Source organism: Doryrhamphus excisus, linkage group LG10, assembly GCF_037039965.1.
Source record: "Doryrhamphus excisus strain RoL-2023G ecotype Guam linkage group LG10, RoL_Dexc_Guam_v1.1, whole genome shotgun sequence".
NCBI lineage: Eukaryota > Metazoa > Chordata > Actinopteri > Syngnathiformes > Syngnathidae > Doryrhamphus > Doryrhamphus excisus.
Genome location: NC_136366.1, coordinates 13,299,342 through 13,323,632, shown reverse-complemented (window position 1 = coordinate 13,323,632; position 24,291 = coordinate 13,299,342). Strand labels below are relative to the sequence as shown.

Sequence of the window (24,291 nt, the reverse complement as noted above, 5' to 3'; positions counted from 1 at the left end):
GAAAGCGAGCTCGATAGAGCCTGATCAATCGGTAGGTTTGTTGTAGTGGTGATTTACTGCCACCCAGTGGACAAGCGATGAACTACAACAATACACCAGTCTCCACTCCAGTGAGACGTTTCTTGAGATGTTATTATTTGAGCGTGGTCGCATTGTTGAGATACATCAGCAAAGCCATTGCTGCTGAGGACAGTCATTTGAAACTTCTCCTGAGGGCTGTAGAACAAACAAGTGCCCATTCGGAATTTGTACAAGAACACCAAACTTGTAACATTGATGGCTTTAAGGCTTCCAACATTACTGACATGACAAGGAGATTCCACCTGAGATGTTGGTGGTGCTTTCTTTCAATGGAACAATTGAGCTTCAGGTTGTGCAGGGGTGTCAAACGGCAGGGAAGGGAAGTTGGACACACAGAGTTTCAGATGCCCTCCTATAGAAGCCATCTTCAAAACACATTTTCACAAATTATTGTATATTAATGAAAATGCATAAGGTAAAGTTACATGGATTAGCTGTACATTCACTTTATTTATGATAATGAGTGCTGTAAGGGCCTAGGTAGATAGTTTTGTTGTTTGTTTTTTGCCTCTATTATTGTGAAATTCTTTTTGTGCTATTTAACACAAATTGGAATATTCATTCATTTTCTACCGCTTTTCCTCACGAGGGGGTGCTGGAGCCTATCCCAGCTGTCTTTGGGCGAGAGGCGGGGTACACCCTGGACTGGTGGCCAGCCAATCACAGGGCACATATAGACAAACAACCATTCACACTCACATTCATACCTATGGACAATTTGGAGTCGCCAATTAACCTAGCATGTTTTTGGAATGTGGGAGGAAACCGGAGAAAACCCACGCATGCACGGGGAGAACATGCAAACTCCACTCAGAGATGGCAGAGGGTGGAATTGAACCCTGGTCTCCTAGCTGTGAGGTCTGCGCACTAACCGCTAGACCGCCGTGCCGCCCAAATTGGAATATGTAATTTAAAAAAACTATATTCTCATGCTCTTTTCAATTTTATCACATGAATATTGGTTTTATTTACTAGATGCATTTTCTGGGATTATTTATTTAAAAACATATTTATGTTATGGTAAGTCAAAATAAAGACACTACAGACTAAAGCTACACGTCCACAGGAGTTCATTGATGTACTGTTAAAGTCGCTGAATTATTTCCAATAAAAAACATGTATTAGTTCTTTTCATTTAAATTACACTAATAAATAAAAATAGTAATAATACACATACAATTAGGACGTGGTTTCCATTGGACTTCATATTTATTGAGTCAAGGGTTCATAGCAACTCCCATCCAGCAGGGGGAACTAAAGGTTCATTTTGCAGGCAACAGTCCCATCATGGCTGCCACAAACAAACAAACAATCCTCGTGCATGCAATAGAGACATCTTCATTTGTTTTTCTCATGCTGGAAGTTTGTCGTCAATGCTGCAAGCGAGACAAAATGTTCAAAGGTAATATTTTACGACACAGAACCGCCTGAAGAGAAGATGCTACCTTAGCGTCTGCTCACAGTTGGTGATCTTCTTCGGAGGAAAGTCCACAGAATTGAGCGCCGACGCCTCGTGAGGCATCTGAGGACATAGTTGGAGATGTTTGGAGAAGACAACGGCGGGGATTTTACACCACAAGACAAGCAAGAGGAGGACGGACCAGCACCGGAGGAGCCACGAAGAGGTAGTTGGAGGGGTACTTTAGCAGGTTGAGGCAGGTGGACGAGTAGAGGTCGGCGTAGCGCATCAGCTGGCTAGCAAACAGCGTCTGTCTGGAGCCGCTACGCACCAGACTTCCCATCTGGCCGTAAGACATGTCCATCCTGACTGTTAGCATCTGGTCAACCACAATGCACAATAGCTGGCTTGTTAAAACACTCCCAATTAGACCCATCACAATAACATGTCATTGCTGTGGTCGTTTGGAAAAAAAACTCAAAATGTCTTACGACCAGACTTCCCATCTGGCCGTAAGACATGTCCATCCTGACTGTTAGCATCTGGTCAACCACAGTACACAACAGCTAGCTTGTCAAAACATTCCCAATTAGATCCATCACAATAACATGACATTGCTGTGGTCATTTGGAAAAAAAACTCAAAATGAAATACTTTCCAATTGACAGCATGTAGCATTGTTAGGATTTTATCTCGTTTTTGGGGTAAAACATGCAATTAAAAAAATAATCGACAGTGAACATGTATGTCCATAACTGGTGAGTGTTCCCATTTTCATCTGATAAATAGAAGTCATCTTTGTTGTGTTACTCATGTATTTATGAGATACTTTTATTTCAACGTTCCTTTTGTTGACAAATCAAAGCGTCGTCCGCCGTCAGCGCAGTGTCAAAGCATCTGTCTTCAGCGCAAGGCAGTTATATCCATTGTGAGCGCAGAAGTCGATTTGTGCGCTAACGATGGATCCATCTCGGGCGCAGCGCTATCGATTGATCGCGCAGATCCATCGTTAGCGCGTAATACACCTATATCCATATTTTGTTTTCATCTGAAAACAATGCAGTACTTGTGTGTTTTGTAGCTTTTCATTGGCCAGCAATGATAGTGGGTATGTTACTACTTTCAGGAAGGAGATTATGTATGCATACATTATCTTAATTAACAACTGAGCTGATTTCCAGATAATTTTGGTGCAGGTCTGGGTGTTAAAGTGTATCAAAGTATGTATTGATTTTTAACCACAATTCCCTAAGAACTCCTTAATTAACGTCCGCACAACTCATCGTAGAGGTTAGGTTGTGGAACAACAACAACGACGTCCATCAATGTAGTCCATTTCTCATATATTACCTTTATTCTGGAGTGGATGGTGGGGATATCAGGAGCGCCCCTACTGCTACTGTCCAGGTGCCTGCATGCAACAATGAATAAGTTAATGCTATAGCATGGCAGCAAAGGTCATGTAATACAATAGGGCAGAGCTCCACAGCACATTGAAATAAAATCAAACCAAAAAACCCAGCAAAAATGGTAATATAGAAGCATTAAAGATACGAACTAAATTAAAAAATACTTTGAAATATCAAAGCGGCCCTTACTTCCTTTTGATTTTCAATATGCAGCCATCTGTGGAAGACGGAAGAAGCATCTCGTGTACTGCCCCCTTGTGGGCATGCTACAGACATTCCAAGGAATTTGTCTTAGGCCAGGGGTCTCAAACACGCGGCCGTAGTTTGAGGCCCCCGTCTTGATATGAAAGTTTAATGTTAGTGCGGCCCGCGCAAGTTTGATATGGATGCTGTATGGTATCATGTACCCAGAAAAAATTATTACGTTTGATTAATGTTCATGTTAAAGGTTAAATAACTGTTAATAGTTATCCTCCCTATCCGTGTGGAAGTGGTAAGTTTTTGGCTATTTAAGTTTAAAGGAAATAACTTGAAGGCTAACGTTTAGGTCGCTCGCTGTCTAGTTTGCGAGTTAGCATGTGTCTCAAGACCCTGCAGTTGTGCAATATGTTGTAAATAAAAAGAGTATAAATGTGACTATAGTCGTGTTTTGTCATGTCTACAGGGCTCTAATAATGCTTTGTTCATTTTAATCTGAAAAAAATAATTTGTCTACCCACCAACTATATGTGGTTTTAGTTTTTATTATTTGCTGTTTTATTATTATTATTATTATTATTATATTTATTTATTTATTACTGATTGATTGATTTTCTTTATTCTTGATTCGTTTATTTATTTTTCATCTTATTTTGTGTATAAAAATAAAAAGTGGAATGTTTTATCAGAGCTTTTCTTGTAGAAAATTGGAACCAAAGCAAAGTTTTTAAATTTTTTTTTGTTTTTAATAAATGCATTTTTTTTTTTTTTTTGGAAAACCTGATGCGGCCCAGTGTCACCCAGACCCGAGCTCCAGTGGCCCCCAAGTAAATTGAGTTTGAGACCCCTGCTCTATATATTCATAAACACCTAATAGTGCAGTAGCAGCAGTACCAAAAATCCACTGAACCCCTACCGGAGGTATAACAAGTCGTACTTGGTATCAAAATGTTCGTTAGAACCTCTACTTTTCAGAACTGGTGTTGTACTTTGAAAAAGTTGTGTATAACATAGTCAATTAACCCCTTTATTGCCGAAACACGCAAAAAAACGACACTTCCTCATACCTTCAATTTATTCAACCCAGGCACTATAAAACTTTGTTTGATGCCACTACAATGCTATTTCTTTATTAACAGAGGTCTGTGGATATCATCTGGACATCAGTGGTGGTGTAAAAATCCCAAGGGGGGTAGTCTGGGGCCCCAAAATGGGGATTTTAGCCCCTTTTTCTACTTTTTCTTCAGGAAAACACCCCTTGTGAGCCCAATTTCAACTCAGATAAGGAGTGTTTGGTATCAAAATGTTCGTTGGAACCTCTTCTTTTCAGAACTGGTGTTGTACTTTGAGAAAAATTTGTGTAACATGGTCAATTAACCCCTTTATTTCAGAAACACATTAAAAACGAAACTTCCGTACACCTTCAATTTCTTCGACCCAGTCACTATAAAACTTTGTTTGATACCACTACAAGACTATTTCTTTATTAGTAGAGGTCTGTGGATATCATCTGGACATCAGTGGTGGTGTAAAAATCCCAAGGGGGGTAGTCTGGGGCCCCAAAATGGGGATTTTAGCCCCTTTTTCTACTTTTTCTTCAGGAAAACACCCCTTGTGAGCCCAATTTCAACTCAGATAAGGAGTGTTTGGTATCAAAATGTTCGTTGGAACCTCTTCTTTTCAGAACTGGTGTTGTACCTTGCTAGCAAGCTTGAAGAACGTTGCCAGAAGGAAACAGTTCTGAAATCAGAAGCCTACACACGAACTGCATACATAATTGATGGAATGAGTCTTGTACAAAGTGTGAATGAAACACACTTCCAGACATTCGATGATTTGGGACAGATCATCTTGAAAAGACTGACCAGACTATTGAAAAATCCAGACTTGCATATTGAAGTCGAAACGGTGGTCTTTGACCGTTATGATGTAGATGCAAGCTTGAACATCAAGGGAGGAGAAAGACAACGACGTGGGGACAGTCATGAACATAGAGCTTCCCACAAGGTAATTGGGAATAGGAAAGTTCCTAACTACAAACAGTTTCTCAAGTCCGGAAAGAATAAAGCAGAACTGATATATTTTCTTAGTCAATATATAGAGGCGAGAGCACCTGACATGATTGCACCAGACAAAACACTGGTGATTGCGGGGGGTTACCCGAACCCAGAGACAGTGAAACAAATATCTGCTGAAGGACCTTGTACGATGGAGAACCTGGCTTCGACACAAGCTGAAGCCGACACAAGAATTGTGTTACATGCAACACACTCAGCTTCCTTTCCACGGACCATCGTCAGATGCGATGACACTGATGTCCTTGTGTTGCTGTTGCATTATCAGAGTGGAGGAATGTTGAGTCGGGAGGTCTACATGCACGCAGGTCATGCCGGAAAATTCACCACAAAAGAGAGATTCATTCCAGTGACTAAGATTGCTGAAGAAGTAGGGCCATTACTCTGCTCCATTTTGCCAGCAATGCACGCCCTTTCAGGATGTGACACTACTAGCGGATTTTTCAAAATAGGGAAACGAACTGCATTCAATGCGCTTCAAAAGCATCAAGATGAGTTGAAAGGCCTTTCTGAATTCAACAGTCCTGGACCAGAGGTGGGAATGGATTCTGCAAGAAAATTCGGTATCCTCATTTACAAAGGTCGTAAGGACAGACATTGCAAAACTTTGGATGAATTGCGTCTCATCCACTCATCAACAACCGACAAGCCAGTGGTGTCACTCCCTCCTACAGAGGATGCTTTTCAACAGCACGCACTCCGGGCAAAATATCAGACCATGGTATGGTGCAGCAGCCACATAGCAAAACCTGAAGTTGGGGACCCCTGTGCATATGGCTGGACCAAGAGTGGAGAAAACCTTGTGTGCATTCGAACTTTGAAGGAATCGGCTCCCAGTGATCTGAGGAACCTCACTCATCTGTACTGTCAAGATTCAAGCTGTATTGATGGAGCGAAATGTCCATGTCTCCAGGTTGGACTTCCGTGCATCGAAGCATGCAAATGCAGTGACTGCCCGAATACTGTCCGTGTTGAGCAAGATAATGGGGATGGGGATGGGGATGGCAGAAGCGATGAAAACTAGCATTGGTCTCATTGGTCAATATTTGGTAGCAGGCACTTTTTTACTGGTAAAGAAAATACTGCTAAGCTGTTTCAAACAGGTAAACGAGTTTTGAAGTGACCTTCAGAGTCCGAGTACAGTTACAAATTCACTGGTGTTTGCAACAGGATCTTTTTCCCGAAAAAAAGTAGAAAAAAGGGGCTAAGATAAAAGTTTTGGGGGCCCAAGACTAGCCCCCTGGGATTTTTACTGCACCACTGGTGTACAGATTGTTTCTTCAGACATTTGCTAAAAAGAAATAAAGCACTTTATCGAGAGCAAACAAAGTTTTATAGTGACTGGGTCGAAGAAATTGAAGGTGTACGGAAGTTTCGTTTTTAATGTGTTTCTGAAATAAAGGGGTTAATTGACCATGTTACACAAATTTTTCTCAAAGTACAACACCAGTTCTGAAAAGAAGAGGTTCCAACGAACATTTTGATACCAAACACTCCTTATCTGAGTTGAAATTGGGCTCACAAGGGGTGTTTTCCTGAAGAAAAAGTAGAAAAAGGGGCTAAAATCCCCATTTTGGGGCCCCAGACTACCCCCCTTGGGATTTTTACACCACCACTGATGTCCAGATGATATCCACAGACCTCTGTTAATAAAGAAATAGCATTGTAGTGGCATCAAACAAAGTTTTATAGTGCCTGGGTTGAATAAATTGAAGGTATGAGGAAGTGTCGTTTTTTTGCGTGTTTCGGCAATAAAGGGGTTAATTGACTATGTTATACACAACTTTTTCAAAGTACAACACCAGTTCTGAAAAGTAGAGGTTCTAACGAACATTTTGATACCAAGTACGACTTGTTATACCTCCGGTAGGGGTATCTCGAAAACTAGAGCACTTTTTGGCCACCTGCTACTCCCCTATAAATTCCTCATTGAGAAATGTCATTAAAATATATAATGTAGAATTTTACAATTTTATATTATGCTAAAATGAAATACTATACTCACTTGTATATCTCAGCCAGGAAGACATCAAGATTTTTCAGCTCCTCAAATAAATCTATAAAATAATAATAATAATAATAATAATAATGAATATTAAATTCCCTCATAAGATTTTATCCGTGAGCGACATACTCTTCTTCTCTTCCCACACTTTCAACTCCTTGGTGAGCTCGGGCACCACCAGGAAGGTCTTCCAGCCTTGACGTTTCTTGGACTTGAGGATGTCTCCAAAGATGTGATCACCAACGTAGAGGATGTCCTTGCCTCTCACGCCCAGCAGGTCGCACACGATGTCTGACGAACCTGTGGACATTTAAAAAAAAACAAAAAAAACGATCAAAGATAAGTTCTGAACATGATCCCCAAGGATGGCCTTACCTCCAGAATACACGGTTCCATGCTGGAGGGCGCCGGTGTACGTCCCAATGAGAAGTTTTCCTGTGTCCTGCGTCGTAAATATTTTCGAGGAGTGAAACAGCCCAACTCTGATGGACGACGAACAGAAATAGCGACCTACCGTGTCCACCTGTCTCAGCACCGTCCCCTCGCCAAAGAACAGCGGCTTCCTCGTGTCCACCACGATGAGGTCAAAGAAGGAGCGCCATGGTTTTTTGATACCTCCTGACTGCATTAGGACCAAAAAAAATGATAAGATGTTAGTCCTTGATTTGGTGGACCAGCCAGGTATTATATATTACTGTCTTACCTTTGTGCCACTTTCTAGCAGGTACTTCATAATGGCCTTGATGAAGCAGGACAGAGCGTTGAGTAGTTTTGAACGTGGTCTTTGTAAACCGTGTTAAATATTGTTAAGAGCTTCAGGCTTACCTCGGTGTAGGTGTAGTCGCTGTTGGTGGCCAGAAAGACCTTGGCGACTTTTTTGATTCGAGTCAAAAGAACAATAATATCTGGCTGCAAGAAAGCATTATTTTTATTTTGAGTATTTTTGTTTTATTGTCATTTTATTTGACTACTCACATCTTTGATGACGTATTTATCAAGATTCTTGATGGTCTGTTCCTTGAGGACACCCTGCATGTAAAAGCACAAATGTCAAATAAAAACAACAGAAAAAAAAAAAAAGACGTGCAAGCTTACTGTGTCGTGGATAAAGTCCATGGCATCTCGGACATCTTGAAACATGCTTCTGTACGACATGAACAGGTCGCCGTGACGATAACCTTTTAGCACACTAAAGGATGTGTTATTTTAGATTTGGAAAAACAAATTGAGCATGTTAGTAACACGCAGGTGTGTGTATTTGTTTACTTCCTGTATCTGGTACATTCATTGAAGAAGTCCACCAGGCAAGAATAGAGATACGTCTCTGTAAAAACAGGAAACAGCATACCTTTAATGACACACCTTTTTAATCAGACTTTTAATTCATATTTTAAACTTTTTTTTATCCACCCTCGGCCATCTCTGTGTGGAGTTTGCATGTTCTCCCCGTGCATGCGTGGGTTTTCTCCGGGTACTGCGGTTTCCTCCCACATTCCAAAAACATGCTAGGTTAATTGGCAACTTCAAATTGTCCATAGGTATGAATGTGAGTGTGAATGGTTGTTTGTCTATATGTGTCCTGTGATTGGCTGGCGACCAGTCCAGGGTGTACCCCGCCTCTCGCCCAAAGACAACTGGGATAGGCTCCAGCTCCCCCACGACCCTCGTGAGGAAAAAGCGGCAGAAAATGAATGAATGAATGAATATATATATTTTTAGTCCTATTTTATGCTCTTAGTCTTTAGCTTTTAACTCCAGTATTTCCTCAGGTGGGTCCTCCACACTGGGGGCTGTGTCGGGTCTGCTGAGGGGGTGCCATCCTTGGGTCTCTTCGACCCGGCCGGCTGGGGGTTCCTCCCTTTGATGTGGGGGTCCGCCCGTTTGTCGGAGTCGGGGGGGGCGGGGTGCTGGTCCCTTGATGGCACGGCCTGCGGCTCCTCCCAGTGTGGACGGCCCCAAAGGTGGCGTTTCCTTGATCCTCAGTGTCTCCCTACTGTGTGTGATTGTGTGTGTGTGTGTCTAGTATGGAGGGTGTAATTGTTTTTCTTTTTAATTGTGGTAATTGTTTTTAATTCTGTAAAGCACTTTGTGTTGCATGTCTTTGCAGGAAAAGTGCTTTACAAATAAAGTTGATTTGATACCGTTACACTGTAATTCCTGCAGGAATCATGCCTTAAAGTGTAAGTGTGCAAACCTGACAGGTTGAAGAGGGTGTTGAGATTGTAGAAACGATCTGTGTCATCCCTCTGAATGAACCTGTTGGGGTAATAGCTGTGGATCTCCTCACTAAAGTTCACAAAAACATCAAGAGAAGCCATCAAAACGTTAGATTTATTGGTGTTTTTACAACCCTGAGAGCTCCATTTACCTTTTGAGGAAGCAGAAGCCGTGACTGCACACAAGAATATTCCCGTTTGAATCCACCTTCAGGAGATTCCCGTATGTGGTGTCAATCACTAAACCCCTGGCGGAAAAGGTCACAAGATTTAATGTCTGTTTCGGTCTTGGAGGGATTTTGACAGTACACTCATTCTTCCTGATTATGGAAGTCTCCTAGTTGTCATGCGAGACCGGACCACAAAGCAGAAGGGATGGAGGAACAGACTAAAAGCAGCCTGTTGCTGACTTAAGGTCCTGTAGTCCAGTATTTTTCAACAATTGTAATTCATTATCAGAGGTAGCGTGTTGTTGTGTGTCTATAGCAGGGGTCTCAAACACGCGGCCCGCGGGCCAAATGTGGCCCGCAGGACACCAGTTTGAGGCCCCCGCCTTGATATGAAAGTTTAATGTTAGTGCGGCCCGTGCAAGTTTGATATGGATGCTGTATGGTATCATGTACCCAGAAAAAATTATTACGTTTGATTAATGTTCATGTTAAAGGTTAAATAACTGTTAATAGTTATCCTCCCTATCCGTGTGGAAGTGGTAAGTTTTTGGCTATTTAAGTTTAAAGGAAATAACTTGAAGGCTACCGTTTAGGTCGCTAGCTCTCTAGTTTGCGAGTTAGCATGTGTCTGTGTCATGTGATACTTAAATACTATATGGAAAGGATGACACAGACATTAGCAACATCATGGCAGGTTAGCTTATTCACTGAAGAAAAACAAAAAGATCAGACTTACACCTTGTCTGTAGCTGACTGACGGACAGTTGGCGGCTTTATTTTAAGATGTGTAGCGAAGATTGCTTTTTTTTTTCTTTTTTTAAACAAACTTGTCCTCCATGATACAGTGGGCGGTATCATGTACAGGAGGTTTTTCCTTGCTCATAGACAGGCTCTAGGGACACATATTACTGTTAGAACATCTCTAAAAAGCCACTTTTGCATCATCGGGGACACGAGGCCTCGGTTGAATTGTAGTGAACAACCAACCTTGTGGGGAAGCTCGGGTCGTACTTGTAGCGGAGAATCTCATGAGGGTAGCCGACAGACACCATTCTGTCCCTTAAAAGCTCAAAGCCCAGACTCTCATAGTCAGGAGAGATGTACACTGCAAAGAGAAAAACACACAGCATGAGGTCTGAAGGTGACCCCCCTCTGGGGGCCGTGCTGATATACTTACTGGCGAGCGTGTAGTCCATGTCAAAACCATAACATTTGATGTTTTCCAGTGTCAGGCTTCTGTTGACAAAAATCCTGTCACAAAGTACAAGAACAACGAGTTGTCATTTGTTGGTTTTTGTAGGGAGTCTTACACAAAGTAAGCTAATTGATGTGTGCTAGCACTACTGATGGGTGGGTCCCCCTTTTGGGGTCCTTGTGATTCTTCTTTTTCTGGTGATCTTGGAACAATTTTCAAGCAACACCCTAAACCAGGGATGGGCAAACTATGGCCCGGGGCCACCTCTGGTCCGCCAAGTGTTTAAATACGGCCCGTAAGTATTTCATTGAAACTTAACATAGAACCTGGCATCATGGCTTGAGCCAACCTTTTTTTTGTTTTGTTTTTGTCACATTTATACTTTTTTTATTTACATATTGCGCAACTGCAGGGTCTTGAGACACATGCTAACTTGCAAACTAGAGAGCTAGCGACCTAAACGGTAGCCTTCAAGTTATTTCCTTTAAACTTAAATAGCCAAAAACCTACCACTTCCACACGGATAGGGAGGTTAACGATTAACAGTTATTTAACCTTTAACATGAACATTAATCAAACGTAATAATTTTTTCTGGGTACATGATACCATACAGCATCCATATCAAACTTGCGCGGGCCGCAGTAACATTAAACTTTCATATCAAGGCGGGGGCCTCAAACTAGTGTCCTGCGGGCCACATTTGGCCCGCGGGCCGTGTGTTTGAGACCCCTGGTTTAAGCTAAATGAAGTGGTAGACCTATTGTAAAAAGAGAACTTTTGTATATGGTGGTTGTCAATTAGGAATGAATGTAAAGTGAATTAGTTCCACCTTAAAAATTACAATCTTTAAATATTAAAACACTCAGGCCACTTCATTAGATACTGTCAGATAGGTATTAATTCTGGGATCTCTAATGTGCAGCACAGGGGTCATTTGCAGATTATAAGATCAAACACCAAAAAAATATGCATTACACTGAGAGCTGTTGCTAATATTTTGCTACCGTTTAAGCTAAATGAAGCGGTAAAAAGAGAACTTTTGTATATGGTTGTTGTCAATTAGGGATGAATGTAAAGTGAATTAGTTTGTTCCACCTTAAATTATTACCTTAACTAACATAACTTACCTCATACCAATGTCACGACAAGGTCATTGCTGTATATAATAAAGTAATAACGAAGCCTCAGAAGGCGCATAATAAAGAGGAAACAGGAAGGTTTTAGCAGAGCAGTACTGACCTCTAGTGGTGTCTTATAAGTACTGCTATGCTTAAGTGTTTGACACTTTTACAGATACAATAATTCCAGGTTCACTGTTATTGTTATGTTACGAATTATACTTGTAAAATATATAGTCTGCCCCCTGTCAATTTTGTTAAATCAACGCGGCCCCCGTCAATTTTGTTAAATCAACACGGCCCCCCGAGTCAAAGAGTTTGTCCACCCCTGCCCTAAGCCCTGCAACATATTCTAGAAATATGGTTAATATGGAAAATATGCAGTTTAGGGATCCACTGAGTAGTGTCAATAGGATTTGTCTTTTTAGCCCATAACTGGACAGTTTTCCAGCAAAAGGGCACCACAAAAGGGCCATTCCCTGTACACAGTCCCCTTTGGGGTCACTCCACAGGCCTTTGTTTGGGTGGCAACTAATGTGATTTGGTTTTCATTTGTTTCTCCTTGACCTGAGGTCTAGAAAGTCCATAAAATGTTTTTTAATGCTATTTATGGCTCACAAACCTGTTGTACAGTAATGGCGTCCCCTGTGTACAGCCCCCTTTGGGGTCACACCAGGGATTTACAATTGTGCCACTGTTACAGCCAAATTGGCAGCGTGGGGAACCCCATTCTGGTGACCCAAGATCATTTCTGTGATGCTATTTAGGTCTACAAATTTGTCATATACCACAGGCATCCCCTGTGTATGGCCCCTTTGGGGGGCACCTCACACAGCCCATTTCTTATACTGCATGGGAATGTCCTGTTGGCACAGTTTCAGCAAGCTCTATATCTTATTTATTCCAGAAAGTGGGGAAAAAAAAAATCTTTTTCCATCACTAGCACTGCGTAGCTTTCAGTATAAAATTAAGCAAGATCTTGTTCCAATCAGCTAGTTTGCTGCGTTTGCAAAGTTACGCATCATTATTGGTTTAATGTTCCCTTTTCTCTAACTGCAGTTGGCATTTTGGAGCTGTGTGACATAATTACGTTGCCTGCAGCAGTAGCAGAAGGGAGACCCGGGTGGGGACTGTACATTTTATCTTCAGTATCTCAGCTGCCAAATTATAGTCCACAATGTGTTTGATCGTCATGGTTTCAACCCTCAGCAGCCTGGTAGCAAAATAACTCTAACCCAGGGTCTCAAACTCAATTTACCTGGGGGCCACTGGAGCTAGGGTCTGGGCAAGGCTGCGCCGTATCAGGTTCCCCCCCCAAAAAAAACGCATTTTTTAAAAACAGAAAAATATACAAACTTTTTCAGTGCTTTGGTTCCGATTTTCTACAAGAAAAGCTCAAATAAAACATTCCACTGTTCTCAAATATCTTAATTTTTATTTTTCTACACAAAATAAGATGAAAAATAAATAAACAAATCAAGAATAAAGAAAATCAATCAATCAGTAATAAATAAATATAATAATAATAATAAAACGGCAAATAATAAAAACTTAAGAAACCACATATAGTTGGTGGGTAAACAAATGATTTTTTTCAGATTAAAATTAACAAAGCATTATTAGAGCCCTGTAGGCATGACAAAACACGACTATAGTCACATTTATACTTTTTTTTATTTACAACATATTGCGCAACTGCAAGGTCTTTGAGACACATGCTAACTCGCAAACTAGAGAGCTAGCGACCTAAACGGTAGCCTTCAAGTTATTTCCTTTAAACTTAAATAGCCAAAAACTTACCACTTCCACACGGATAGGGAGGATAACTATTAACAGTTATTTAAGCTTTAACATGAACATTAATCAAACGTAATAATTTTTTCTGGGTACATGATACCATACAGCATCCATATCAAACTTGTGTGGGCTGCACTAACATTAAACTTTCATTTCAAGGCGGGGGCCACAAACTAGTGTCCTGCGGGCCACATTTGGCCCGCGGGCCGCGTGTTTGAGACCCCTGCTCTAACCGGTAAGAATGATTAAATTAATGATTAAATGTTTATTAACTCACTTCTGTTCAAAGCTTCTGGTCACCTTGCAGTCATCATACAAACGTTCTTCTGTGTCCATGGCGTCCAACGTTGCTGAAATCCAAATGAGATATTGTAAGATTCACTCAACTTTAAACTGGTGGGGGGGGTCACAAAGAAGTGATGCAAATGGCCCAATGTGGAAACTCCTCCATGGTTTGTTTACTATTGAGGTGCAGAATTTGTATGACGTGTCGAGCTTCTTATTGCCTCACTGTAGCGGGTGAGAGGCAAGCACTCTTGCAGATTATCACGCAGATTGTATTATCAGAGGTGTGCACACACCACAACTGGGGTGGGGGGGTGGGGGGGTTTGCACCCCGACCATGTAGGAGTTTCCTCATGGGACTTGACAAAAACAAACAATCTTTAAATATTAAAACACTCAGGTCAGATAGGTATTAATTCCGGGATCTCTAATGTGCAGCACAGGGGTCCTTTGCAGATTATAAGATCAAGTAGCAAAAATACCAAAAAAAAATGCATTACACTGAGAGCTGTTGCTAATATTTTGCTACCGTTTAAGCTAAATGAAGTGGTAGACCTATTGTAAAAAAGAGAACTTTTATATATGGTTGTTGTCAATTAGGAATGAATGTAAAGTGAATTAGTTTATTCCACCATAAATGATTACCATAAATAATCTTTAGAAACTGAATAGGCGAACTATCATTACATTTATTATAGAAACATTCATACCAATGTCACGACAAGTTCATTGCTGTATATAATAAAGTAATAACGAAGCCTCAGAAGGCGCATAATAAAGAGGGAACAGGAAGGTTTTAGCAGAGCGATACTGACCTCTAGTGGTGTCTTATAAGTACTGCTATGCTTAAGTGTTTGATTATCCGAACCAATCTTTCATGCAGTAGATTTAGCAAGTGAAGATGACTTTTATAGTTATTGCCCCATATCGCCACACAATAAATTAACTAAACTCGCGGAGTTTGAGACCCCTGATTTAGACTCTAACCAGGTTCAACTCAACCCAAAACGTACTCTAACCAAATAAATGTTCCCCATAAGAAATAATGTAAATCCAATTATTCTGTTCCAGGAAGCCAAATATGTTAACACGAAAAAAATTTGTAATCATTTTTCACACAGCAAACAATAGAAAAATTCATATACATATGAATGATGAATGAAAAGATAATTCAACATTTAAGTTTACTTCCACCTTCACTGAATAAGCCGGAAAATGCAAGCAATTTGAGCCAAAAACAAGTGTTGTGGGGCCAGACAACATATAGCGTGCATGGCGGTCTGCAGATGTCCGGCTGCAGACGTCTTTTTATGCATTGATACCTTACACTTCATCGCATGCAAATGAATTACATAATAAAGGAAGCCAATCACCACTGGTGATGGTGGGCCTTGGGAGATGAGTACTTAGGTGTCAACATGTCTTTTCAGGAACCCCTACTGGTACTTTACTGGGGGGGGGGGGGGGGGGGGGGGGCAGCATCGAGGAGATAACCTAATCAAACAATGGTCCGCTGGTTGACCCCCCCTACCTGCCTTGAAGTACAGTAATTTAATTAACATGTAGAGAGACACTGTATTGAAATGTTACACTCAGATTCCACACAGTCAGGCTACAGACTCAAATAATTAGATACACACATTATATACACACATATATATGCAAACATATAAAAAAAGGTGCTATTTTTCTTCAAATAAGTAAAAACAAACACTTTTTCCTTGGTATATCTTGTCAAGTAAAGTTAAAATTTGGTCTCATATGTTTTGGTGACATCAAGAGGTTTCCCCTGTGACCTTCCAGGCTTGCTGTGCATCCTCTGGAAGTCTGCTGTGATTTCCAGAGGTGTCTTATTGTTGGTCTCTGGAACGTTGAATTGCATGTACAGGCCACCAGCGAGGCAGTTGATCAGGAATATGAGAAAACAGAAGGAATTCAGATGCTCCTGCAACGGAAGCGTTTGCATTGCGGGTGAGATTGTGAGGTTTATTATCAATCGCAAATGTTTTCATGTAATAATAATAATAATAATTGCTCACCACTAGAATAGGGAAGATCATCCCCACTATGAACATGCTGATCCAGTTGACAGAGCAGGCAACGGAGTATGCAGCCGATTTAAAAGCCTGGGTGAAAATTAGACCTGGAAGAGGAACGGTTGTTCCTCCTGAGGGTGAAAAACACAAGGAAAAAATGATTAGACCAGCACACGCCACAAATATGGCAAACATTGCCCATAAAAAAAAAAAAGTGTGGAGAGAAGCCTGCACATTATGTGCTGCCGTACACGCCATAAACATGGCTGACATTATGTGGAGTCCTGCTGCAATATACTCCACAAATATGACCGACATTCCACTGTAAATAAGTTGAATCCTGCTACAGATTCCAGATTCCACAAACAAAAAGGAAAATACCGGTGTAGTACGCTCCATAAACACAGCTGACATTCCGCACCGAAAATGTCAAAAGTTGCTGCAAAATACTCCGCAAACATGGCCGACATTGCACCTCAAAATTCTGCATGTCATTCTGCAAAACACGCCACAAAAAATGCAAACATCATATGATAAAAAGCACAAGCGACATTCCACTCCAAATGTATTGAGTCCTGCAACAACATGCTCCACAAACATGGCCAACATTTTAACTTGTTTTTTTTTTCTTCCAAGATAAACCCACCTGGTCCAATGGAAAATATGAAAATGTAGAGGAAAAGGAGGACCATGCTGCAGTACGACATCCACGTCACGTGAGGCTGGGTGAGACACATAAACGTCAAAGGTGTCAGTTTTTGTTTTTGATTTGATCTCCCAAGTATGCACACATCCAATTTTGGGCGTGGCTCACCTGCAGATAAAGAGAGATGGTGAGGAAGAGCAGTATAGCAGCCATGGTCATGCATCCTCTGCTGAAGAGGACTTTCTTACCGACACTCCCGACTATCACAAACTGCAGCATCAACATGGAGCAAAGCAGAGTATGAAGGTACCACAAGGTGGGGCTATAATTACACTTTTACAAGAAGTTTATGGGTCCTAATTTGCGTTGCCGAGAGGCCGGGAGCACATGAAATAAATACAGTAAAGTCTTGTTATATCGATATCAGTTATAACGAATTACTGCTTATTACGATACTATTTTCATTTCCCGGCAAATTTCTAGTCTTTTATGATATAATTAGTTCTGTTAGTACGATACACGGTTATTATGATAATCCGGTTACTACGATGCCCTTTTCATCTCCCGCCAGCCAATTTGGTCTGCTTATATCGATACAAAAGCAGCTTAAATCAATCTTTGCTTAAGGATTTCAATACCAAAAAAGAACACGGCGAACGGCTGCTTCCAGTCAACTTTATTTTTCACACTTCCACCACCAGAGCGCAGCACACACACCGATTCCCGCACTTCCTGGTTCACAGGTCATGCTCAACCTGCCCCACATAGCTGGCCAAACACATGCCTGCAACAGAAGAACCAACTGACATAGCATACACACCTATTCCAACGAAGACACAAGCGTACAAATACATGTATTTATTGTGTTGTATTCAGATATCTTTTTATCGCTTGCAATAATCACTGTTTTTCATATGTACATGCTGGCGTTCGTGGTTTCTCTCGTGTGTATAGATTCTATACACACGAGAGAAACCACGAACGCAGTTGGTTCTTCTGTTGCAGGCATGTGTTTGGCCAGCTATGTGGGGCGGGTTGAGCATGACCTGTGAACCAGGAAGTGCGGGAATCGGTGTGTGTGCTGTGCTCTGGTGGTGGAAGTGTGAAAAATAAAGTTGACTGGAAGCAGCCGTTCGCCGTGTTCTTTTTTGGTATTGAAATCCTTAAGCAAAGATTGATTTAAGCTGCTCGACATTGTTCTATACATTGTTCTATACTATAGACATTGTTCTATACTATAGAACAATGTCGGGTGCATTATTGCCCACTTTTAATGCAGTTCGGCGCAGGATCGGATATATCGACAGTCCGGTTATATCGATATTTTTTCCGACTCCCGACAATATCGATATAACGAGACTTTACTGTATAACATAAACAGCACGTACACATGCTAGGGAGCCAGCCGTTTCAGACAGCCCGGTTCCCAAAACGGCATACGGCAACTGTTTCTCATGGAGTCCTGCTGCTCGGAACACCTCATAGGAGTAGAAGTACACCTGCAGTGAAGCAATATTATATACGTATGTTTGTTTAGGTCATATTTCCCTGTGTGAAAGGCACGTCATGACTCCCTGAATGGATCGACATTAACCTATAAATGACAAAAACGCCTACCTAAATATTTTTTTTTATCACTTACTGCATTGATGCCACAAAGCTGTAGCAAGCCAAAGCAAACCATGATGGTTATCAGCTGCCAGCGGACAGTTTTATCCCGAAAAAGATCCATCACTGAGTGGGCTTTGATGTTCTGGAGGGCTGCTTTCTCCTCCAGCATCTCCTCCATCTCTGTGCTGTGGTCCTTATTCCCCCACAGCCTCCTCAGAGCTAAGTGGACAACGATGTAATGACTCGTGGTACTGTATAACATACATGTGGAAAAAAAACATGCTGTCACACCTTTCTCACAGGCCTCCTGGTCTCCTCGATCTAGTAGTAGGAACTTAGGCGACTCAGGCAGGAAGGGGAGTGTGAGGAGTTGAAAAAGCGCCATAATGGCATTGAAACTCAGCAGCCACGGCCATCTGTCCTTAGTGCCGAGTAACTCTCTGTGGGGACAGTGATAATAATCAGAACAACTCAAAAGACACTGTTGGAATAAAGCTGTATATATCATGTAATCACATTCAATAAACTAGCTTGCTTCATATTATCCAAGTTACTATTACATGCACATAGATCACACGCTTGATTAACTCATCACATTCCTTTAGACACTCAATAACAGGATGTCTCCTTGAACCAACTATCTATGATGTTAAAACCAGTCTCAACCTTTGAACTGTTCCCCCTCCCTTAGACGGTTGAGACCTATGTAATAGGGCACGCCTAAACTCTAAATAAAAGGAAGGAGAGCAGAGACTGTTTCAGAGTGGGTCGGATGAATGTTACTGAGCAGTCTCTGAACACTCTCCTTGCAAGTATATCTCACGTCTTTGTGTCTTCTTTCACAGTTGATGATAATGTTTTGGGCTTAACCCTAACAGACACTCAATCCATAAAATCAATACAAAGTACAATGAAGCAAAAGAATACAGGACATGTACAGTTAAAATAATAATAACTAAGCATTGAACTAATACGGGAACTAATACTAACATGGGAGAAACCAAACCAAACCAAACCTACATGGCCCTGCGTGAAAAAGCCTCACTTGTTGGAACATAATAATTGGAAAAAAGGTTATAAAGCCATTTTTTAAAGCTTTTGAACTCCAGCAAACCACAGTGAGAGCCTTTATCCACAATAGGCAAAAACATGGAACAGTGGTGAACCTTCCCAAGAGTGGTCAACCAACCTAAATGACCCCAAGAGTGCATAAGAGGTCACAAAAGACCCCACAACAACCAAAGAACAGCAGGCCTCACTTGGTAAAGTCAGTGTTCATGACTCCACTTTAAGAAAGACACAGGGCAAAAATGGCCTGCATGACAGAGTTCTAAGACCAAAACCACCAAAATAAAAGAACATTAAGGCTCATCTGAATTTTGCCAGAAAACATCCTGACGATCCCCAAGACTCTGTGGTCTGACGAGACAAAAGTTGAAGTCATGCCACATTTCAGAATAAGAACATCATGCAAACAGTAAAATATGGTGGTGGTAGTGTGATGGCCTGAGGCTGTTTTGCTGAAGGTTTCGAGATAAATGGAACCATGAATTCTGGTGTACAACAAAAAATCCTGAAGGAGAATATCCAGGCCATTTGTTCATCAAGAACTTGGGTTCTGCAGCAGGACAATGATCCAAAACACACCAGCAAGTCCACCTCTGAATGACTTAAGAGAAAACTAAATAAAGACTTTGGAGTGGCCTTAGTCAAAGTCCTGACCTGAATCCTATTGAGATGCTGTGGCATGACCTTATAAGGCCCTTCCTGCTGAAAAAACCTCCAATGTGGTTGAATGACAGCAATTCTGTAAAGATGAGTGAACCAAAATTCCTCCAAAGCGCTGGAAGTGATTCAAACACTTGATTGCAGTTGTTGCTGCTAAGGGTGGCCCAACCAGTTGAGATGATAGATTTGTCTCATGTTTGGTGAATGTTTTTTGCATAGTAAGGGCACATTTTACTTCTGCTTTTCCTACCTGATCCCCAACAGCTGACCAGTGACCTTTCCTGCAGCAACGAAGGTGGCGATGGTGACGCCAACCACTTCTCGGAGCATCTTCGGTGCACATTCAACGAGGTACACGGTTTGAGCCGAGAGACCAACTCCTGCATGTCACACATTGGGGTGGGGGACGTAGTTGGCTACGTAAATGTATTGTGAAAGTGAAAAAAAATTTAAGTGAAAACCTTCATTCATTAATTTTCTACCGCTTTTCCTCATGAGGGGGTGCTGGAGCCTATCCCAGCCGTCTTTGGGCGAGAGGTGGGGTACACCCTGGACTGGTGGCCAGCCAATCACAGGGCACATATAGACAAACAACCATTCACACTCACATTCATACCTATGGACAATTTGGAGTCGCCAATTAACCTAGCATGTTTTTGGAATGTGGGAGGAAACCGGAGTACCCGCAGAAATCCCACGCATGCACGGGGAGAACATGCAAACTCCACACAGAGATGGCCGAGGGTGGAATTGAACCCTGGTCTCCTAGCTGTGAGTTTTCATTGACGTTCTCCATGTGACACTGTTTTGATCAGGATATCCCGATTGTTCACAATTACCACGTGTATAGGAATAACCCTGTGTACCCAGGCATGGAAACAGGTTATTCCAAATGCTTCGGAATATTGACCTTGATCGGAATATTGATTGCATGTAAACGTAGTGAGAGAGTCAGCCACAAACATCCCGTTTGTAGTTTGTATCATGCAATATTGTGCCAAAAGTGAGGTTTGACTGAATGGATAAAGCTTCATTACAAATGTGGTGTCATTATTATGAAAACCAAACATTTAGTCTCTCAGAAAAAGTACAATATTGTGGTAAAAATACTGGAAAGTCATGGTGCCCCACCCTAATTGGCTAATTAACTCAAAACATTGCTAAAGTTTTCATGGGAACAGTCAAGCTACAAAATGCAGTGAAGTGTAGTCGGGAGAAAAGTGATGATGAAAAGTTAAGCATTTTTTATGTCATTTTTTAAGCATAAAAATGAACAAAAATACAACTATAAGGCATTCAGAAGACACATGAAGATGTGATATCCAGTATTCTGCATGCTGGGTTAATACGTCCGTAGAAGAACTAGGAAGTGATGAACTGTTCATTTTAAGCATCTTCCTGAAAGACAAAGTGTCCTGTGTCTATTTCAGATAAAAAGGCTGACTAATTTACAGCCATCTTGACATTCATCCACCATTCCATCCTATTGACGAGACACTGTCCCTGTATGTGTTATGTATTATTAATCATGGGGGAAAAATGATTAGACCACCCTTGTTTCTTCAGTTTCTTGTTCATTTTAATGCCTGGTACTACTAAAGGTGCCTTTATTTGGACAAATATGATGACAACAAAACTAGCTCATACATGTTTAATAAGCTCTTAAATTAGATTCTTACGAGCTATTTTGTTATTACTATTATATCTGGATCAAAGGTGGTCTGAGGTTGAAAATTGTCATGATATTCAAATGTTTTCGATGTACCTGTAGGGTGTTGATCTTAGGCCACACACCCTCCCTCCTTCGACAAATACAAATACACTAGCTGATATGCTTAAATCCACTAAACCGTTTTTACAGCCTGGAGTTGAAAAATAATAACACGCTCAATTTTTCATACTTTCTTCAAGTGTACCTTACGTTACGGCCATTTCCTGCTAGTCTCACCTGAATTGACGCCATAAAGAAACCTCCCCACCATGATCATCTCAAAGGACACAGCTTTTCGGCTCCAAACCATTAGCACGGCTCCCATTATAGACACAAAATTGTTGAGCAGAAGACACTTTCTTCTAAACAAACATAGACCTGTGTTAATACTTGGCATCATCTCAAAGAACCCTGACTTTTTGTGTCTATATCACTCACCTTCCAAATCTTGTGAAGATCGGAGGTGCCAGGAGGGAACCCACCAACCCTCCGATGGAAAAAATGGACACAATGAAGGACCAGATGAGAGAGACCTCCCACTGCTTCATGTAGACATCATATCTCTCTATGCCTGTTTGGTTCACTAGCTCCTTGATGTACTGCAATTAACACATGAAGGCATCACCACCACCACACACTTCCTTGTGTGGAAACAATTCAATAAACTTACAGCAGATGGGGATGTCACCATAGATATGGCAAATCCATACTGAAATGTCCCGCCAATGCCCAATATAAAGATGGCGGCAATTACAAGAGGGCACTGTAGCTGCAATACAAGCATAACATAACATAAAATGCAATTCATGTAAAATAAAAACTAGAAAAATGACCTACCAGGAGTGTTAGGTGCTGTGACATAGCTGGATCCTCGCTTGAGTCACAAAAGGGAACCCTAATGAATGAATAACTCGCAAAACTGGCACACCCTCGTAGTCTGAATCAAGATTTTTTGGAGAGTGCCTAGCATGTCAATTTGTTTGTACAATGACATCATTAAAATTACGGTGAAATACACTGGATGGGCTGCACCAAAACGCCTTTCTGGATCAACTTCTAAACAAATAAGCATAGAAATTAACCATGTAACACACAATCGTATTGTAATGGCTTCATCAAAGCTACAAACAGATCTTGCAATATCACTCCCAGCGAGCAAACTTTATAGCATTTAGAAAGCGAGGACGGTTTCCTGCATAAATCCGAGTCCTTGCAGCAACTCGATAAAGGGCCAAGTTTTAAGAACGTGTCTCTTGTCTTAGCATCAGCTTAAGTATGCTCATTAAATTAACTTTGCATCAAGGGTGACTTTTTTTCTGTGCCTGTTTTTTCTGTGTCTTTTCTCAACCCTGTGCATAGTTGATAGTTTGCCATGGGTGTGACTTAATTATGTAAATCATAAACATACAGAAAAAGTTGGAATATTTTAATGATATGATGTGGTAATGTGTGATACCAGTAAAAAGTTCTAATATTGCAAAAATAAAAATGTTATTTGACTAAAAAATACTTTCATTGAAATAGAATAGAACTTTGGTGCGAATACATAAAAATGGATGGGTGTCAGATGGGACCTCCGTGTCCCTTCTCAGCTATGTTGGTCAAATTCACAATGACTTCCGGGAATCAGCGCCACTCACTGGTCTTCACTTGTATGTGCAGGTAAGACATTGCCATTAAATGAACTTCTTAGTCTGCGCGCGCATGGATAATGACACTTTTTCACGTACTAAACGTAATCTGAACCTTCTATTTTATGTTTCTGTCAATTCAGACAACGTTCGTGAGTATAGTTAGTATAGCTAGTTCACACGACAACAACCACGCTGAAGCGTATAAAAAGTCCATTTGGTCCTTGTGGGGAATGTCTGGGGTGACTAATACTTGGCTATAAGCTAAGTGGCTAACAAAACAGGCCTCAACACAGGCCAGTTGGTGCCACAATGTTCTTCCACATATAAAAACACTAAATTTTCTTTCTTGTTCTTAAATATTTAGTTTCATAAATGAATTAATGAACGACAGGAGGAGAATGTGTGCATTGTCTACCTTGGAGATCTACAGCCTTCCTTTTGTTTAATTAAACCCCAGGATCGACTTTTCTCCTCGGTGAGTAAACTACCCTGGAGCACTTTGCTGGCTCAATTTAGTTCAGATGGCCGACGAGCCACATGGAAGACTTTCCAGAGCCAAAAAGCATTTTTTAACCGTTCTTTCAACAGAAAAAACAGTAAAATACAGTCCGTGAGGAAATGTTGTTACTTCTGCTTATGTCTGAACTTAATTGTCAATAAGACACATGAATGCTGCTGTTCCACTTGTGCCTTTTGAGTGGTGAATAAAAATATCTTTAGCCTTCTAAAAGTAAGGAATGTCCTGAGTAGCAGTGCACACAAAGACAAGCAAGATAAGTAAATAATTTGGACTCCATTATGCTGTAACATGCAAGAATTCTGAAACTGTTTGAATTTTTTTTTTATGTCAGCCTCCCACATACAATATGATGTGTTCTCCTAAATGCTCCCCATACACCAGTAAAGGCCGTTTGGAGCATAATGATGCTCATCCTGGCTCTGCAGAGCATGCACTTTTAGCAGCAGATTAAAGTGA

At 41.1% G+C, this 24,291-nt stretch overlaps 3 protein-coding genes and 1 long non-coding RNA gene across 6 annotated transcripts in view; 2 read left to right on the top strand and 2 right to left on the bottom strand.

The window, feature by feature from the left end:
• Nucleotides 1-1,272: 1,272 nt before the first annotated feature.
• On the bottom strand, nt 1,273-14,087 carry nt5c2l1 (5'-nucleotidase, cytosolic II, like 1). The gene is given in 17 exon segments (XM_078794166.1): nt 1,273-1,457; nt 1,527-1,603; nt 1,683-1,859; nt 2,831-2,891; nt 7,168-7,219; nt 7,297-7,467; nt 7,543-7,609; nt 7,682-7,906; nt 7,993-8,076; nt 8,143-8,196; nt 8,263-8,356; nt 8,434-8,491; nt 9,362-9,453; nt 9,536-9,631; nt 10,541-10,658; nt 10,731-10,804; nt 13,942-14,087. Coding segments are annotated over 17 exon segments (1,584 nt in total). The 5' UTR covers nt 14,001-14,087; the 3' UTR covers nt 1,273-1,432.
• LOC131108021 (uncharacterized) lies at nt 1,331-20,634 on the top strand. 2 transcript variants are annotated; one of them, XR_013629275.1, is made up of 4 exons: nt 1,331-1,706; nt 16,622-16,733; nt 16,806-16,947; nt 20,235-20,634. It is a non-coding gene; the product is annotated as an uncharacterized LOC131108021 (long non-coding RNA). The 2 variants fall into 2 exon arrangements; XR_013629274.1 differs by having other exon boundaries at nt 16,622-16,711; nt 20,235-20,630.
• Nucleotides 15,657-23,774, bottom strand: slc2a11l (solute carrier family 2 member 11, like). Its single transcript, XM_058051810.2, has 13 exons — nt 23,731-23,774; nt 22,519-22,618; nt 22,352-22,450; nt 22,120-22,280; nt 21,919-22,043; nt 20,221-20,350; nt 18,534-18,682; nt 18,274-18,461; nt 18,020-18,130; nt 16,800-16,901; nt 16,632-16,707; nt 15,989-16,116; nt 15,657-15,894 (listed from the first exon to the last, which is right to left on the bottom strand). The coding sequence occupies exons 2-13, from the start codon at nt 22,540-22,542 to the stop codon at nt 15,694-15,696; spliced, it is 1,494 nt and encodes a 497-aa protein (XP_057907793.2). The 5' UTR covers nt 22,543-22,618; nt 23,731-23,774; the 3' UTR covers nt 15,657-15,693.
• kcnn2 (potassium calcium-activated channel subfamily N member 2) overlaps nt 23,652-24,291 on the top strand; it is a 33,134-nt gene continuing 32,494 nt past the window's right edge. For both annotated transcript variants that reach the window (XM_058058597.2, XM_058058575.2), the window contains exon 1: nt 23,652-23,790. The gene's annotated coding sequence lies outside the window, so the exon portion shown is untranslated. The remainder of the gene's footprint in view (nt 23,791-24,291) is intronic.